The following is a 19,136-nucleotide window of genomic DNA, read 5'->3' as shown; positions in this document are numbered from 1 at the left end:
ACAGTGGACCGTGCTCTTGAAATTGAAGCCAGCATGGAAACTTCTTCCAGAAATGCAGCCATGCTCCACTGCTCACTCACTTAGAATAGAGTGAACGTTATAAATGTTATTAAATGTTAAGGGTTTAAGGTTTAAACGAATAATGGCTGGAATAAAACTTGGATCAGTATTTTCAAAATTATACTAAAATGCTCTTTCTCACAACTTCATTAACCTAATACATTTCATAGAATGACATTCGGCAGAATGGAAAAGTCACACACTATCAATATTAAATTGCTTCATTGTTACCAACAATAAAAAGTATATGAAAGTTACAAAGACTAGTATTGGAAGCAATTCTAGTAGTAATAAGGTCAGTGTTGAGGCTTTTTCTTGTTTCAGATGTGGATCTTCTGATCATTTAGCAAATAAACGCAATAAACAAAATATGATATGTTACAAATGTAAACGGAAAATCCATTCGGGTAAGGTATGTTTGAAAAATAAAAGCCAGGAGGCAAGTACAAACCACATAGACCGATTTGATGAAATCTTATTGATATACGCAGAACAGACTCAGTTTAGAGATACATTTATTCTTCCGCTGAAGGTTGACCAGGTGAGAATTCATTTTGGAATAGATTCAGGAACTGCGTTATGAAATGATTTTCATAATCTTTTTCCCAAACTGAATTTACAACCTACTCATATTAAATTGAGAACTAAAAGTGAACAACCTTTAGTTGTGGCAGGTTTCACACAGGTTAGAGTACAAAACAGAGACATTACCAAATATTTCAAAATGTATATAAAGTCAATACAGATGAATGAATGCTAGTTTGAAACTTGGAAAGAATGCACAACCATTTTTCTTAAAAACCCTCGAAACAACTATACTAGTAGTAAAACAAGCAATTCTCAGATATGTTATTGCATTAAAACGAAAACAGAGTAGAGCCAAAGAGCATATGTGGCTCATGAGCAATGTCGGAGGACAGTGGGATGCACATGGGGTCTTTCACCCTATGTGGTCAGCGGATCTACACTGCAATAATAAGACCTATGTTAACGTACAGAGCCATTGCATGGGAACCGAAAGTTCTACAAGCAACGGCCATTCAAAAATTATATCAAAGACAGCGATTGGCTTGTTTGAACATCACAGGAGCCATGAGAACAACACCAACCGCAACAATGGAATTGATTACTGGTCTGACCCCTCTGGACCTGTACGTTAAGAAGGTTGCGTTATTAGCCATGGTAGGATTGCGCATGGCTGGTGTAAACCTCGAAGCAGGAATAGGTTAATTGAGGCTGAGCCAATGATGCAATTGAATCCAGGTTTCTGTTTAATAAACACTACAAAATACGAATAAAACAGAACACAGAGTCAGATGCTACAAATACAATACGCATATATACAGATGGCTCAAAAACCAAAGAAGGCTCAGGATGTGAACTTTACTCTAGATCACAAGCCTGAGGATCAAAATGGGGAGTGGGAAAAATACAGAACTGGCTGGTATCTCAATCGCCACAAAAGAAATAACCAGGAAAGGAATTTCTGGCAGAAACATTAGAATCTGCACTGATAGTAGATGAGCCCTATTAGCCTCGAACAGACAAAGTATTACCTCAGGGCTAGTACTAAAGTGCCACTAAGATTTAGTCAAAGCCTCGGTAGATAATAACATTATCCTAAGGTGGGTTAAAGGGTACCACAGGAGTGAAGGTAATCGCATTGCCGACTTTTTAGCCAAGGAAACGGCTTGACTGAGAATTTTAGGACCCAGTGACACCTACGGTCTGATGACTTCGACATTTGAGGAACTAGCTAAACGTGATATCCATGCTCAATCCCTAAAGAGATGGGATGGAACCAAAAGATGAAGTCTTACCAGGATCACCCTGGTCGACCCTGGGAAGTTGGCGCCGAAGAAATATTTGGCGATGACCAGGAAAAACCTACTCTTCACAGTAAAATTACTGATTGGTCACTGTCAACTAAGGAAACACCTCCATAATATGGGGCCAGTGGATACACCTCTATGCAGGATGTGTGAACAGGAAGATGAAACTGTCAGGCATGTCCTATGCGAGTGTCCGGAGTTATCGTCAATAAGAGAGTGTGTGTTCGGCGAGTCTTGGCCTACACCTGCCGATATAAAGGAGATGTCTCCAAGTGACCTGTCTACCTTCCTAGAAAGGACAGGATGGACGATAACCTAGAAAGACAACTCCTCGGGAGGATGTACAATGGGTCACATGTGGCCTAGGTGCTGTGAGCCTACACTCACCCCGCTTACTCTACAGATACAGAATACGTAGAGTAAATAATAATTTTGTTTCTTTGATCTGTTATTATAATTTAGTTATGAAATGTCAGGTATGTGTCAACGTTGATGACAGTTTTAGAATTTCTGTTATAAAAACTCCAAAATTGAAAATACCCTTTTTAATAATACAATAAATAATTATATTTTTGTATAATACCGACCTTAGATGAACATAAAAGAAGAATAATACACTTTTTATAGTGAAAAGAGAAATGAAAATTTCTATGTTTTTCACTACTTTTATTTGTAACTAACGTTACTGCAGTTTCGTTCTATATGGACATTCTCAAACTTATACAATATAAGTTCATATAAGTTTGAGAATGTCCATATAGGACGAAACTGCAGTACAAATAAAAGTGGTGAAAAACATAGAAATTTTCATTTCTCTTTTCATTATGATCTCCTACCACGTAGTAACGCTACATCCATCAATTCACTTTCTATAGATTTAATCCATTCCCAAGTAGTTATAATGTAGTCGACGTCACAATATTACGTACCTACATTCTAGGAAAAAAATTAACAGTAGATAAAAAATAAATTTTGTATCAAGTAAAAAAAAGGGATTTGTTCAAGGGCTGAAACAAGGGAAATATCATTATGAATCAGTTCAATTTTGTGCTGTGAACTGTGAGCAATATGGAAAGTGAAAGAAAACGCAGACGTCCGAGTTTATCTGAAGGAGAAAAATCTATTATATAGTATGTTTATTGTGAAAATATGTATGAAAATATTATGTGCAGTGTAGACATTGAAACTAGAGAAAGAAAACAAATTCAGATTGATGATTGTACAAAATATGCTGTTCGTAGGAAATTATATTTGTTCTTTTTCCGAAATGGCATCCTAACTTTAAAAAAATTACAGCCGAAGTAAGTTCCGATGAATCAATGCCCAAAATATCACGACAGGTTTTATTGCGCACATTAAAGCAGATGAACATTGAATTTATGAAAATAAGAAGGGAAAGTGCTCTGATATAAGGAGAAGAAACTATTTTGCGGCGAAAAAATTACTTGAAAAAAATCTGAGAGTATCTTCTTGAGGTTAGAAAGATTTATTATTCAGCTGAGACTTTGTTGAATCAAGGCCATACTGTCTCAAAGATATGGCAAGATTTAGAAATGAAAAGTTGCCGACAGGCTTTTATTGAAGGCCTCTCAACAGGATTGAAAGCGCCAGATGGCAAAGAAGGAATGCTCATAATAACTCATATAGGCAGCTTGTTACTTTTCGGGTCCAAGAAAACTAAAGACTACCACGAAGAAATGGACGCGCAAAAGTTCGAAAGTTGATTTTTGAAGATTTTACCAAACCTTGAATCAAATTCAGTCGTCGTCATGGGTAATGCCTCCTACCACGGCAGACGATTGGAGTAGTCACCAACAACTGCCTGGCGAAAATCTGATATCATTAACTGGCTGTCTCAAAAAAATCTACCATTAGACGACGATATGTTATTAAAAGTCCAATAACTCAATACTGCAAGGAAACATATACGTCAGTTGAAGGAATTTGTTTCCGACGGAATGAGGTGAACATAGTTGTACACCGCCTCCCTCCTCACCATTGTAAGCTAAACCCGAACAAGCTAATATGCGCTCAAAAAATATAACATTTTTTTGCCATTAGGAATGAAAGTGTTCCACGTAAGTGAAAAATACAATAAAGCCTGTTTGGAGTACAAACCGAACAAGAAAAAGTATGTTTTGTATAACTGAATGTTCATATAAAAGTAGTTGTTTCGAAATTATTTTTTGCCTTCGTTTAATCCAATGTTTATATAAAAGTAGTTGTTTCGAGAAGTCTTTTTCTTACAGTTTATGTCTGAAATTTACTTCTTTGCATGATCTACACATCTTTGTAAAAAAGTTCATTTTGAAATAAAGTAGATACATTCTTTCTTCCATTAGAAGATTCCCACATTTTTTTTATTAAGATGGAGAAGTAGAAAGCCAGTAATTTAGCTACAAGAGTATGACGCCCTTCCTTATGGAAAAACGCGTGCAAATTTGGGCAGGTCCATTCTGGCGATTTTACGAACTCCGATCGGAATTTTGTGGAACGCCCAACTAGCCAGCCAATCAGAGGCACCAAGTTGTCACGTGGTCATCGGCGGTTGAACTTTCATGGGAATTGAAATTGAAAAATTATCGATTAGAGAATTGAACCCAGGTCATCAGCGTGATAGACTTGATCCTTATCCTCGACACCAACTTGAGATCTTGGAAGTGAATGTGAGTTGATGATACACACAAATTATTCTTTCCTAAAATATAACCCGCTCGATTTGAACAAAAATCCTATGGCTGAGATTGAATCAGATAAGCTAATGAATGTCATTACGTACTGGCATCGATGACATGAGTAAATTTAACTCATTCGTAATGTTATGAATGGAATGAGTGCTTCATTTAGAAATGTAATCCAGATTGGTGCTTCAGCACCATCGATGTCCGCCATTGAGGCTAACAGTATTCCATGTTAGTGAATTTTTTTCTCTTTCATATATTATATCTGTCTTTGAAATATTCTCATATTTCTTGTATGAAGATGGAGAAAACTTTTCTTTCCCAAAAAATGATCTCCACTAAAAATTTCAAGCTGAAATATGTTCATCTCTGGCAGGAGGGGTTAAATTCACAAAATTTGATTCACGTTAGGCTTATTTACAAATGAAGGGTTCTATGCAAAAGTCCCTGAGTGACTTTTTCTTGTTGAGATCCTGGAGATTGAAAGTTTTAATTTTTCCTGAAAATAAAGTGGTTAGAGTTTTAAAAGCTTTAACTTTTATTAGAGATTGAATGTGTATTTAGGTATTATATAGCACATTTAAGATCTAATGTGACATTCACTTCTTTTGTAAAAAATAATACAAATTTTCACTTAGGGACTTCTTTGAAAACATTTTTTTTTCAACAGACTGTAATATATAACCCAAATCAACAATTTTATTATACAAGGCAAAATAAAATACTAACGCATAAGATAAGTAAGCAAAAAAACGTAAAAAAAAACACTATATTCATAATCTTCAGCGTCTGATTCATCTTCTTTCATGATTTTCTTTTCTTAGGAAGCTTCGTCTAACACTTTATAAAATCCTCGATTTTCTTCCTTTTCTATATGCTGAACAAGGAATTTAATATTGGCTGGTTTTTCAGATTTAAGCTTCATGAAATCATTATAGACATTCATTGCGATTAAAATAGTTGTAAACAGTTGTCGCAAAAAATTGATAATATAACTTGTTCATCGGTTTTGTATTTCTTCAGATAGATATCTAAAGCTGCAATAACTTCATTAGGGCCCTTAGTTGCAAAATTTTCCGTAAACAAGAACATTGTAGCCTGATTTGTCACAATATTACTTATTCCAAAGTTATGCAGACAAAGTTGTCGTTTGTGGTATTCATTAGAAATGTTAGTTACGGGTAAAGGTAGGTAAGTTTTTTTGAAAATCAAAGCAAATAACTAATTCCCGTGTGTATTTGCTTCTTCTTTATTGTTTTTAAGAAGTTCTGCAATAAACGATGTGCATGTAGCACAAAACTCTTTTCTCGGATGAGCAAATGAATACTTGAAATTTTCAACAAAAATTTTGTGAAACATTCCATGTTTTATAGGAGTGTCGGGAAATTTTGGGCTATAATCTTTGTGGAGCTGCGCCACTGAAAGAAATTTTTTATATTTGTTTTGTGAACGGCTGTAATGTGACTCAGTGGTGGGAAGGTGTTTCAAAAAACTATTGACTTTTGAAAATGTGTCCGGCGATAACCTATTTTTTCGGTCTAAAATCCCTTACGTCATCTATATCCAGCTTAAGTATTTTCATTCTCAGTCTATCCCTTTTTATTCCACGCATGCCAAAAATAAGTTTTTTCAAACGAAAAAAGTTTTTTGTTAACAACAACGTTGTACTGAAATACATTTCTTGGCGGTTTATTTTTATTTAAATGACGCTTTGTGGGTTTTGAAGTAATACAACCTCGCAAGTATAAATTTTGTTCATTGTGATTGCCCAATTTCCTGAAGTTCTCATTAATTTGCTTATAACATTCAAGTGTCATTTTGGCCTTGTATCTACAGCGACATTCTGGTATGTATTTCATTTTGCACTTTGGAATTTCTAGATTCATTTTTTTTTATTGGATTTGGGTTTCTCTTCTTCGATAGCACTATTTTACTTGGTTTAGTTGATAGGAATCTTCAATATTGCTTTTAATTTGTAACTAACGTAACGCATTGCTCTGCCAAAACAGGTTCTAAAAAATAACGTGTTACCACTATCCACATAAAAATATAAACACAAACTCAAAAAATAGCACAATAAATATAAATCATCCTATAAAATAGGAGAGTATAATCTGGTAAAACCTTGAGGTCACATACCGAATTCAGACCCGAATCTCAAGATCAACGTCCATGTTCAAGGCCATATGGTCTGACACATAACTCAAGGTCATGTGACGCTATTCAAGGTCAAGGTAAATTGGTGGGGGAGGGTCCTCAAGCGGCTTTAGGCAGCTTTCGATATTGGTTGAGAACGATCACATCACATCGGAGGAAATGCTCTAGAGTGTTCGGTTCGCAATGAACAGTTCTTCCAACTTATCAACGGGTTTTATTTTTGTCTATTCAAATTTTGTTCGTGAACTCCGTACACATACATTTTCATTCCTCACCTAATTATTCATCTTATTCTTCATTTCAGACAAGTGTTATCCCTTTCGGGTTAATAAGGTGCCTTGCAGTAGGTCCTTCTGGATTTTGGGTCGCCGCCGGACAGTCATCTGGACACGTAACCGTACTTGATACCAGAACAGGGCTCATAATTTCAAATTGGCGAGCTCATGAAAATGAAGTTTTACAATTGGTAGCACATGATGATGATACTGTAATTTCAACTAGTTTGGATCAAATCATAAGAGTTTGGAATATTTCTGATGGAAAATTCAAATTTGACTTGAAGTAAGTTAACAAAATGGTCTTTTATACTGAATATTTCAATCTCCTCATTTTCGATAGGATGAATATCTGAATGGAATGGTTGGTTCCATATTTTGAATTATTTACAAAATTGAAGAAAAAATGTATTGGTACTAGAAGTACATCTTCTTTGTTATTATTGACCGCTTATAATGAGCCAAAACGTTTCATGACACTCTTTTTTCAATAATAAAGAAATCAAATTCGAAGGTGGATATAAATAAACATTTCAATCTTCATTAGACACTCCTCCCCTGAAATTATAACATAACACTTCCTTTCAATCTAATCATCGCATCGATAATGCACGAAAATTATTTTGATGTTGCCTAATGACCGAGTTAAAAAATACATTTTGAAACTATAGGCCAATTATCCTGACTGATAAAGAAAAAGATTCTATGGTGTGGTATCAAGGGATGATACTACTTTTCAAGAGATGATTATACTCATAATATGATGTTGCCTATTGACGCAGTTAACAAAATACATGTTAATTATCATGACTGATAAAGACACAGATATCATGGTCTAGCATCAAGGATTAATACTACATTTTGGGAGAAAATAATACTCATTATATCAGAAAACCAGGCCACCAAACGAGAACTGCGATTCCAAGAATTGCATTTACTGGATACCATGTGAGTACGGAAAATCCTATATCGGTGAAACTAAGAGGCCATTGAATGTTCGCATTGCCGAGCACAAGAAACACCCACAGCTGAGGGAAACCAGCAAATCAGGAATAATAGAGTATGTTTGGACCCATCAACATAACATCGAATGGTCCCAAGCTGAGATCATACACAAAGAGGAACATTGGTTTAGGAGGAAATTCAAAGAAGCCGCATACATGTTATCCAACAATGTATTCAGCCAAGCTAGCGTAGAGGTACACAACATATGGAAACCCATAATCAAGCGAAAAATGGCCAACTCCCGCCAAACGGTCATCTCCCACTAAACCAGTGAGGCGGAAAAAGAAAAGCAGATATAAGTGAAAGTACTGAAATGACCTATAAATAGTCAACTCACGGAGGAATTGGTCGAGTCATCACCCGAAGACGATTGTGGATACTAACAATTGAAACGTCCTGAATTAATTTGGCTTGGAATCTCTTAACTTTTTAATTTTTATTTTATTCATACTTTTTTTCAATTTGTTTCATTTTTATTTCACTATATTTCATTTCAGGTTTTTGCTTGATATAACTGTTTTTCAGCTATTCATTTTTATTCATCTTCTTTAATTTTTTAATTCTTGTTTTGAGTTATTTCAGGGATTTCAAATCATTTTATATAATATCAGACAATGGAAGTCCGAACCTTCGAAATTCATCATGAAACATTGTCAATCACCTTGAAACAAACGTAGAAATTAGTTGTTTCAAACGATCTAAACGTTTTTCTGACCCAATCACGTTTTACAGGAGTTTTGCGAAATTTCATTTGAGAGACTAATAGAGAGGTATACAATTATTACAAGGAATTCCTTTTTGTTATAGATCGATGGAAAACTGTTTTTTTGACACAAAACTACTTTTGTTCAATATGTATTGAATCGTTGTTAGCCAATTGCTTAAGGAATAGACTATTTGGAATTAATATTGCAATATTCAAATGATTTCCACAATAACAATGCTGACCTTCTACACCTTAGGTATGGAATCTTCCATAGAAGTGTACTTTGTGTTTGCTCATTAGCTCATTACACCTACATATTTGAGTTGGTTACCAGCCTCAAGAATTTCGAGGTGTACTTTAACTGGATGAAACTGAAGGATGGGTTTGTTCGACTAGTTTTTCACTCCTTGAGGGTTGCTTTATGTTGATGTTTTCACCGACCTCAAGGTAACCCGCTGGCCTTCTTCCACCCACTTAATCTTTCATTATGACGCCAGTTCTATTGTTACTCCGCACACCCGGAAACCGCTAATTGTTTCACTCCGGCGGGATCAACACGCTTTGTGTTAGAAGCCGTTTTCACTTTTTTTTTTCAAGTCGTTGACTCTTAGTGGGGACGAGTGTTGAGAGCTGTCTTCTCTCAAAATCTTGACGTTCACTATAAACAGTATATTCATAAGTCACAATTTAATCACGATAAATTCATGGGTTATTGAACATGTTCAATTTTGGGTAAAACTCTGGAACTGAAAGCGAACAACTAAATGCTGACAATGACCTCAAAGGTCATTCCTCGAATAATCAGATTAAAGCCACCACCCTTTTTGCCTTCTAGACCAATAGCAGTAAATCGCAGATTTCGTTAAACCATTTTTAACGGACGAAATCAAAGAAGTTCAACAAACACATACGGATATACCAGCTTTCACAGCATTGGCACTTCCAACGATTCAGCCTCACCCTACTCATTCCAGAGTACTCATTCTGATTTCTCACCAAATATTATAAAACTGTCCAAAAGCCCCTTCTTGGCACTTTTCAGAAAACTGAACTTTTTTGCTTTTTCCCAGATTTTCTATTATATCAACATTATACCTCTGTAATATGTTTTCTTCGAAACTTTGAATTCTCTTAACTTTCTGTAAGTATCGAAATCTTTCACTATAGTCTTTCTCGATCCAGTCTGGCGGTCGTCAGTACCTCAACAATATCACTCTGCGGATATTGGATGGTAATAGAAATCTGATCAGTTTCAATGTTAAAAAAATGATAGTCAAATCGAAATTGTTAAAGCTATAACAATTATCTTGTCTCATTTATTGATTCACAATATCGACAGCTGTCATTGGTATACCATGAACATGTGAAAAGGAATTGGAAAAGAATATCAAATCGATGCAATCTGATTTTAAAGGAAATCTCTTAACCATTGAAAAAATTGAGGAAAACCAGTGGTGAGTGAAGAACAATTCCATCTGTAAAAAAAATCATCATCAAGCTAGAGCTGATGAAATTGTGACCCAGTAGTTATTACTTTCTGACAGAGGGCAGATTATGATTATTGATTAGGCTATACACTTCACAATAATTGTTTCTGAAAAAATTATGGGATTTTGCTTCAATAGACAGCGATTGTAGCAGCGGCAGCAGTTGAATCAGCGTAATGTATTTGGTAGATACTATGATCATACGCAATTAAAGAAGAGACCATTTAAAAGTCGACTATTCATAACTACCGATAGGATGGGCCCTTAATGTGAGTAAACAAGATATATTGGATCTCACCAGTAAATTACCTTCAAAGTATCTCATGGGATTTGCTGAAGATTACACCAAAGGAATATATAATGTGAAGCAAAGGCTCATTTTTATTATAGCACACTCATTCAAAAATTCATTCATTGGAGAAGTCGATGCAGAATTGATAATCAGTGAAATATAATAGAGAATCAGGCATATCGTGCCGGAAGATCGCCAGAAACTGAAACTATTGAACCGCATCAATGAAAGAAGTAGTAAAGAGGGTTCATTATATGTGGAATCTTTATGAATTACCGTCACTTCGTGATATAGCCTCAGATATATGGGCTGTGAATACATTCAACAGCCTCGAAAAAGCTCAATACATCATGGGTTTCCAGAACCCACTGTTATCGACTGCTTCCACTAACTCGATGCTATGAAGACATCCACTGTCTATATCAAAATAGAGTTTGAACCACGTAAAGGCAAGTTTCCGGCACATACCAAAGTATATGCACTCATTCTTCACGATATTGTTTTGTGTCATAATGCTTCAATGGCTGTATTATGATAATATTGACATGCAAACCATCATAAAATAATCGATTTTGATAAATAAAACAACCAATAATTTTTCTGCTTTTTATTTATTCACTAAACGATTAGATATTAGCAAATATAATTTGACATGATTTTACTCATAATATAAAGAAAATATTTCAAATATTCCCAATACAGCGTGACTCACGGTCGATGGTAGGTTAGACGTTTCTGGAAAACGCAAAGCATGATTTTTCTGAAAATTTGACCTCTCACATTTCCTTACCTGTTCTATCGATCTAAAATATTTTCAGCATTACGGCGTTGCCACTTCTATCAAAAAGTCCTAGCAATTATATTTTTTTAAATGGAACACCCCGTATATTAATACATTTTTGGAATCGCTCTGGCATTTTGATACTTTTTTGTTAATAATATCCTATACCTATCTCTATCTGTTTTCGAGATAAAAAATAAATTGTGCTAAATATAGTCCAAAACATAGCCTTAATTTAAATTAAGTACATCAGTACTCTCAATTCATGAAAAGTTGATATTTTGATGATAAGTTGGACAAACTCGAAATATTCAAATAACACCAAGAAATCGACTCTATATCATACAGGGCATGCTAAAATTACTATTATTTCCATTTTGCATAAAAGTAGTCGAAAGTTCATTTTTTCAAATGAAACCCCCTGTATATTACTCGGTAAATTGAAAGATGGTGAAAAATGCTTCAAGATGATATATCATGTTGCTATACCTAAATCGTCAAGTTGTCTCAATAAAGTCGCTTCTTCTAGAAACATTAATTTTTTTTAGAATTTGGATCTAGGTAGCAGTGGAATTATCAAGCTTATAGCAGTTCGGTTACTTTTATAAGTAATTTACAAAGAGTTATCGACTGTGTTTCGAATCATCTTCCAAAATGAATGCAAATATCGATTATTCAAACGAAATTCTTATGAAATTATTTATTATACACATGAACAAAGTGGTCAAATCATTGTCAGAACGTGTAAAAAATTCAACCAAATGTATCCTGAATTAACACCAATGAACGAGAGGAAGTTTGTAACGTTACAAAATAATTTCCTTAACTGTGGCTCCATGTTAAAAGCGCCTTCAACATTACCAACTTCAAATGAGGACAATACTGTTAACGTTTTGGCATATTTTTATGCATATCCAGAAGCTTCCATTCGCAGTGCAGAAAAAGATTTAGGTGTATCACATGCTTCAGTACAAGGAATTTTGAAAAATCACGGAATGCATCCGTATAAATTTACCAAAGTTCAAGCTCTAAAAGCAGAAGACTGCGAACGTAGAATGCATTTTTGTGAATCCCTTTTGATTCATACACAGGAAGATCAGGAATTTTCGTCAAAAATAATTTGGATCGACGAATCAAAATTTACGAGGGATGGTATTTTCAATAGAAGGAATAAACATTTTTGGGCTGATCATAATCCTCATGTTACAAAAGAAATGGGTTTTCAAGAAAAATTTGACCTGAATGTTTTCTGTATTCTGAAGAACAATAAAATTAGCTTTTTTATTTATGAAGACACACTGAATGCAGAAAGATATCTCCAAATATTAAGGACGACTGTAACCGATTTTCTTGAAAATTTGCCTTTAGAGGAATATAGGAATTTGTGGTTTCAACTGGACGGAGCGCCAGCACATTCCACCCAGGAAGTTGCCAGGAAACTTGACGAACTCTTCGACGATCGTTGGTTTAGGCATTTAGTTCCGTGGGATTGGCCACCGAGATCAACCGATCTCACGCCACTTGACTTTTTATGGGGTGTTTTAAAAGAAAGGGTTTACAGTACTCCAGCACCTACCAAAGAAGGTGGATCCCCAGGAAATTGAAAAAGCAACCACAAGTCGCGTACAAAAAAATATTTTAAAGTGTTCAGAATGTAATGGACAACATTTTCAGCATTTATTGTGAAAATGTGATATTTTGTTTATAATTTTGTTATTTTGAATCATCCTATTCTGTTATTGTTTGTACTTTCACATGTTTTAGCCCACAAAATCTCACTTTTTACCTAGAAATGACTGATTTTTGGTACAGTTGTTCCCAGGAAACTTTGAGCCATGGTTAAGGAAATTATTTTGTAACCTTACAAACTTCCTCTCGTTCATTAGTGTTAATTCAGGATACATTTGGTTGAATTTTTTACACGTTCTGACAACGATTTGATCACTTTGTTCATGTGTATAATAAATAATTTCATAAGAACTTCGTTTGAATAATCGATACTTGCATTCATTTTGGAAGATGATTCGAAACACCGTCGATAACTCTTTCTAAATTACTTATAAAAGTAACCGAACTGCTATAAGCTTGATAATTCCACTACTACCTAAATCCAAATCTAAAAAAAAAATATGTTCATAGAAGAAGCGACTTTATTTAGAAAACTTGACGATTTAGGTATAGAGACATAATATATCATCTTGAAGCATTTTTACCATCTTTCAATTTATTGAGTGATATACAGGGGGTTTCATTTGATAAAATGAATTTTTGACAACTTTTATGCACAATGGAAATAATAGTAATTTTAGCACGCCCTGTATGATATGGAGTTGATTTCTTGAATATTGAATATTTCGAGTTTGTCCAAACTATCATCAAAATATCAACTTTTCATGAATTGAGAGTACTGATGTACTTAATTTCAATTAAGGCTATGTTTTGGACCATATTTAGCACAATTTATTTTTTACCTCGAAAACATATAGAGATAGGTATAGGACATTATTAACAAAAAAATTTCAAAATACCAGAGCAATTCCAAAAATGTATTAATATACGGGGTGTTCCATTAAAAAAAATAAAGTTGCTAGGACTTTTTGATGGAAGTGGCAACGCTGCAATGCTGAAAATATTTTAGATCGATAGAACAGGTAAGGAAATGTGATAGGTGAAATTTTCAGAAAAATCATGCTTTGCGTTTTCCAGAAACGTCTAACCTACCATCGACCGTAAGTGACGCTGTATACTCATCCAAATTATTATTTCCATACGAATATTTGTGACACAGTTCTACACCAAGCTCAGACTTCTCGCTGAGTTCCAAAAGTTATCATATCTCTTCAGCATCATTAGTTTGAAAATTATATTGCAAAAAAGGACTCACTTGAAATTTGACCATGTTTGAAGCGAGAGAGCTAATTCATATTCAACATTAACCAGTGAGCTGGATTTTTCATCCGGATAATCCTGAGAACTCTGACCCATACATGTAAATTTATATTTGGCTTTGGATGAATTCACTTCGCAAATCATTTCTTCTGTAAAATTTTTTGTGACACGTTTTGGAAGCCATGTTTTGAAAAAAGTATTATTTTCCTCATCCAATATAACTACTTGAATGGATTTACCATATCGCATGGACAGCATCGACATTTTCTAATCACTGCAGAATTGATCTTTTCGATATTAAATTTCGAATGAGCCATTCAGAATATAATGAAATTATGGTATGGAAAATGACATATATTCTCCTGGTTTGCTGGATTTGAGCAATTATTCAAATAATTCAGCAAAAAAGATGTTTTCTTGGATTATAACAGGAGAAAATGATGAAGGCGTCAACTGTGGTGTCCGTCTGGATATTGAGGCTAGTGTTGGTTTTCCAGAAAAAAAAAACAGTTTACTGCATCATACTACACGATTTTTAATGGAATACTGATAGAAGTCGTGAAAAATATAGCATTATCGGCAATGTTATGTTTCTTTCATAAACTGAGGACGCTACAAGTGGGGAGGGATGCATATCGCCATTGAGTATTTCGCAGCCTACACATACAATCATGAGAATCACTGTTGCAAATATTTAAAGCCTTGTTGTTATTCCATCCAAAAGAATTCACCATCCTCATCGGTGGAGAACGACAGAATTTCCCATTGAAACTACTCATGCCGTTTGTCACCTTGACTGCATCCGACAAGAAAACCATCCGCTATTTGTAGAAGAACATTCATGGAATCCCGTATAAGTCAGGGGATATCGATTATGCCGATGCGAACGATATCCTGATATTCCAAATACAGCATTTATTTTTATGATAAACATATGTCACTTGATTTCATAAGGACATTCAAGTTTGCATAATTTTTTACCTATGATAATTGATTCAATATAAGAACTCTTCAAGTCCTTATCACTAGAAAACCATTTTCAATTGCTTGGTTCAAAGCCCTATAACATACAGTTAGTTCCCTTTTATCATTCAGATTAGGTATTAATCTGGGTATATTTGAATTGCAACGTGTGAAATGACACTTTTTACCAGGAATCATAGATTCCAATGCGCATCATGAAGTTCTATTGGGTAATGGACATCTACTTCTGAAACATCATCTGGTACGCTCGTGATATCCAGTTGAAGAATTTCTGGTTTGGATAACAATGAAATTTTGTCTGTCGGTAATAGTTGTCATGTCATCACCGGTAAATTTGAGCATGGCATCCCAAGAATGACCAGGAGAGGTGAAATAGTGGGCCGGATCTAATCTATATTCATCCAGACATATATTACGGAAATTTTCCAATTAATCAGATAGAAATGGTACATCTGATTTCAAATACAAATCTGAATAGTATCCTAAAGTTATACAATTGAATAAGGACCATACACGTTTTGCCCTTTCATAATTATTGTCAGATATTTGTTTCTCATTCAATTGGTCATAAAAATCGGATTTTGATGGTAGCTCAGTACAATCTAACGTATACAAATTCTTTAAAAAAACTTAAGGGATAAACTCCTGTCTGTCTTATCAATTGAATTTTTTCATTTTCCGAGAAACACATTATGTTTAATAGTATTAGTCATCTGACACTCTTCCCTAATTGCTGCAGTGACGTGATGAATCTTTCGATAAATCTCAACTTCAGAATTTTTTTTTAAATTCACCAAATTTGTCTTTTGCGGTATACATCAATGGGTGCTTAGTGAAAGAAATGGTAATTTTCCTTTCTTTGGGGCGATAAAATCTATCTTGTTTTCAGTGCATATGAACAAGTTACTGTGATAACCCCTCAAACTATCAAATATAATATTTGGAGTGAAATTCCGTGATTCAAATTACACCGAGAATTTGCAACTCCGTATCTATTTCTCCTCGTCAGGTGGTAATGATCTTTCACCTTGATATTACTCATTTCGTAGCGTTTTTACGAATACCGCACTTACTAGCGGTTGAAAATTCATTCTCTTCCTAATCTTATACATTACATGGCTTCGTCCTATGCCCATAAGATGAAATTTTTCATGAAACTAATCTTAATAATGAAAAGGGCTAACAATTTCTTATTTCGGTTTGTTGTTTTCGAAAATTGTTTCCAACCCATTGTTTTAACATTGACTGAACAATAATTTATATTTTCATATTTTGGAATACCACGCAGCTTCATTGAAAAATCTATACCTTCAACATTGATTACATTTCTGAATGATAAGATAAGATCCTACTTCAGAACTTCTGCTTTACGCTGGGAGTAGCTCTGATGTCACCGTCTAAGCTAAGCAGAACTGGTGTTCATTCCTGTCAATGATGTAGTGAGATCCACTTAGAGGGCTAGATCTGTTAACGTTCTTCGACACAACGTTTTCTAGATTTCAACCTGTCGAAAATCATTTGATTTATGACTGACAACCTTTAGATTCATGTAGATAATATACCCGAATTACGTTCCTGAAATTCAACAAATTTTGCTGACAGTGTGTTGACAAATGTCCTATACAGGGTGTTGCAAATTGAGTCGGCACCATTGCCAACTCCGTTATTATTGATGCTACGAATTCGGTTGAATGGGCAAACTAGTAGTATTTTTAGTGGCCTTCTTGACAGTCGCGTTTTCAAAAAGTATTTTAAAAAAAATAGAATATCCTATATTTTATCGTGCATTACGATTTGTAATAACATTCTCAACAATGAAGCGCATATCACCTTTCTTCCTAAAGTTGAAAATGAGCAATTAATGTGGAAATATTTATTTATTTTAGTAGTTCAAATTTTTTTTTGCCTTGGCAAATAAAACCTCATGATTGTCCAAACACCCAATTTTGGTACTTATACGAATAACGATATTCTGTTACTAACAGCAGAAAGAAAAAATTGCGCTGGGAGTTGAACTCATGAAACTCGTCATCATCATGTTGTACTACTCACTTGACACCACTGAGCTATCTGGTATTAATTTACAAAACAAAATATGTCTGCTATGATGATAACATTGAAGCCGTTTTTGTACAGAACAGAAAATACTGGAGCGTGATATTAATGCGGTTGGAAAAAAATGTGTTTGATTCGATAAAACAATTATCATGAGTAATCAAGTTGCCTTGAAACTTTGTTGAAATACTATTTGTCGAATATTCTCAAGTATATCATGACAATTTAATAAATTATTGTAACTGTCAACTACTGTTTGTATATTTTTCGAAATGCCGTTTTCCCATCATGAAAATGTGACATTAGAATCTTTCTTCGTTTGCCAGAAAAATAGCGTAAGAGCACTCCAACACTACAGCAATTCGTTCCCCAATCGTGAATTACCTAATCGGCATTTTTTTGCTATGCAAGTTCTATTGATTAGTGAAATTATTGACTTTAATTGGAAATATTTATATTAGGGCCATATACTTTTTGTTTTTCATTATGTTATTTGGTTGTGTCTTTGTCGCTTATTCGTATACATATATGTTTGTGTTGAAATGTATTTTTGAAATCAGCTATCGCCCCCTCTTGAAGAAAAACACTCAGAAGTCTGTCTTACCCTTTTAAGTGCGATTCCTAACTTCACTGTTATTGTACACAAAGAAATATGTTTTTGTTATGTCTTGTATTTTTCGATAAGTGAAATTAATATATTTTTATTTTTGGAAGGTTGAACTGGGATCTTTGTCGTAGAATGAATCCAAATGGTACACCAGAATGGCAACATTCTTCCCGATGTGTTTCACCAACCAAGTTAACGTTATCAGGAAAATTAGCAGTACTGCAATGATATAGAATAGCTCTTGTACTGATGATGTCAACTTGTATGGTGTGTTGGAACAGAAACATTACTGCATCGTCCAATGAAAACACACCACCAGAACAGTGAAACTTTTCGATTCGGTAACAGTTTCGTGAAGTGCCCTTCTATGGAACTGTCGTAGTTCTGATAGATTTTTGATGGATTAATTCTACACCAGAGATTGTAATTCTTCCTTTCAATTGCTAATACCGTCATAACTGATTCTATTGCACCCTAATTCAACCAGACAAGATTATAACATATATTCTTTTGTAGGGGAACCACCGACCCTGTACATTGTCTCACTTTGAATAAGAATGAGTTGATTTCTGGAACAACTGCAAACCGCATCGGAGTCCATGCCTCGATAGTGCCAAATGCAATATTTTCAAACAATAAGCTTCGTACAGATACTTTCAAAGGTTTGCTTACGTCCATGGATTATCTACCTCTGAATAAATTACTACTACTTGGTGCCGATACAGGAAATATAAATTTATTATGTTGATATGTTGAAATTCATTAAATTAGGTATGACTAATGATTTTTTTCTGACTATGTCTCTGGTAATGTTTAGCGGTTACAATTTCTCTCCTTTAGAGATATAATTAATATAGATATAAATAAAATATCAGAGTATAATGAAATAACTCACATAGTACATTGTCAGTATATGTTTGCATAGTAATAATGTGTAATAAAAAGATGAAATGAACACAACACAAACAATAAATGAGAAAATAGCCAACGCAATAACGTGTTTTCAGGAGATGAAGTAATTTTAAAATCTTTTTCATTTTTATTCATTAACTTTAGTGGTGAAGTTGATTTATCAATTCCTCATTTTAACATAAATATAACGTACACTAGAGGCAGAAATCGTCTTCTGCTATTTCTTCACGGTACAAGAATATCCCGCATATTAGAAAGTGAGAAAGCGGCGGAAGCCATCGAAGTCGAAAAAATTGGAAAAACAAAGTAGGTTGATTTTTTGGCGGAATTCTAACTCTGTCAAACATCAACATTTTTTAATTTTTCTTTCCGAAGAGGTCATTTGATGGATCAATGAACACTAAATATTTATT

At 34.4% G+C, this 19,136-nt stretch overlaps 1 protein-coding gene across 2 annotated transcripts in view; it reads left to right on the top strand.

The window, feature by feature from the left end:
* Wdr81 (WD repeat domain 81) overlaps positions 1-18,592 on the top strand; it is a 92,439-nt gene extending 73,847 nt beyond the window's left edge. Inside the window, exons 8-9 of one of the 2 annotated variants that reach the window (XM_074184622.1) lie at positions 7,035-7,291; positions 18,328-18,592. In XM_074184622.1, coding sequence (XP_074040723.1) covers positions 7,035-7,291; positions 18,328-18,559 — 489 coding nt within the window. In that variant the 3' untranslated portion in view covers positions 18,560-18,592. Of the gene's footprint in view, positions 1-384; positions 540-7,034; positions 7,292-18,327 lie in introns of those variants that run through there. The other variant, XM_074184623.1, reaches the window with a different exon arrangement.
* The last annotated feature ends 544 nt before the right edge of the window (positions 18,593-19,136 follow it).

Source organism: Leptinotarsa decemlineata, unplaced genomic scaffold (assembly GCF_025532065.1).
Source record: "Leptinotarsa decemlineata unplaced genomic scaffold, Ldec_3_MD MMD2_tig00026358_RagTag_RagTag, whole genome shotgun sequence".
NCBI classification, from domain to species: domain Eukaryota; kingdom Metazoa; phylum Arthropoda; class Insecta; order Coleoptera; family Chrysomelidae; genus Leptinotarsa; species Leptinotarsa decemlineata.
This window is presented reverse-complemented; position numbering and strand designations above follow the sequence as displayed.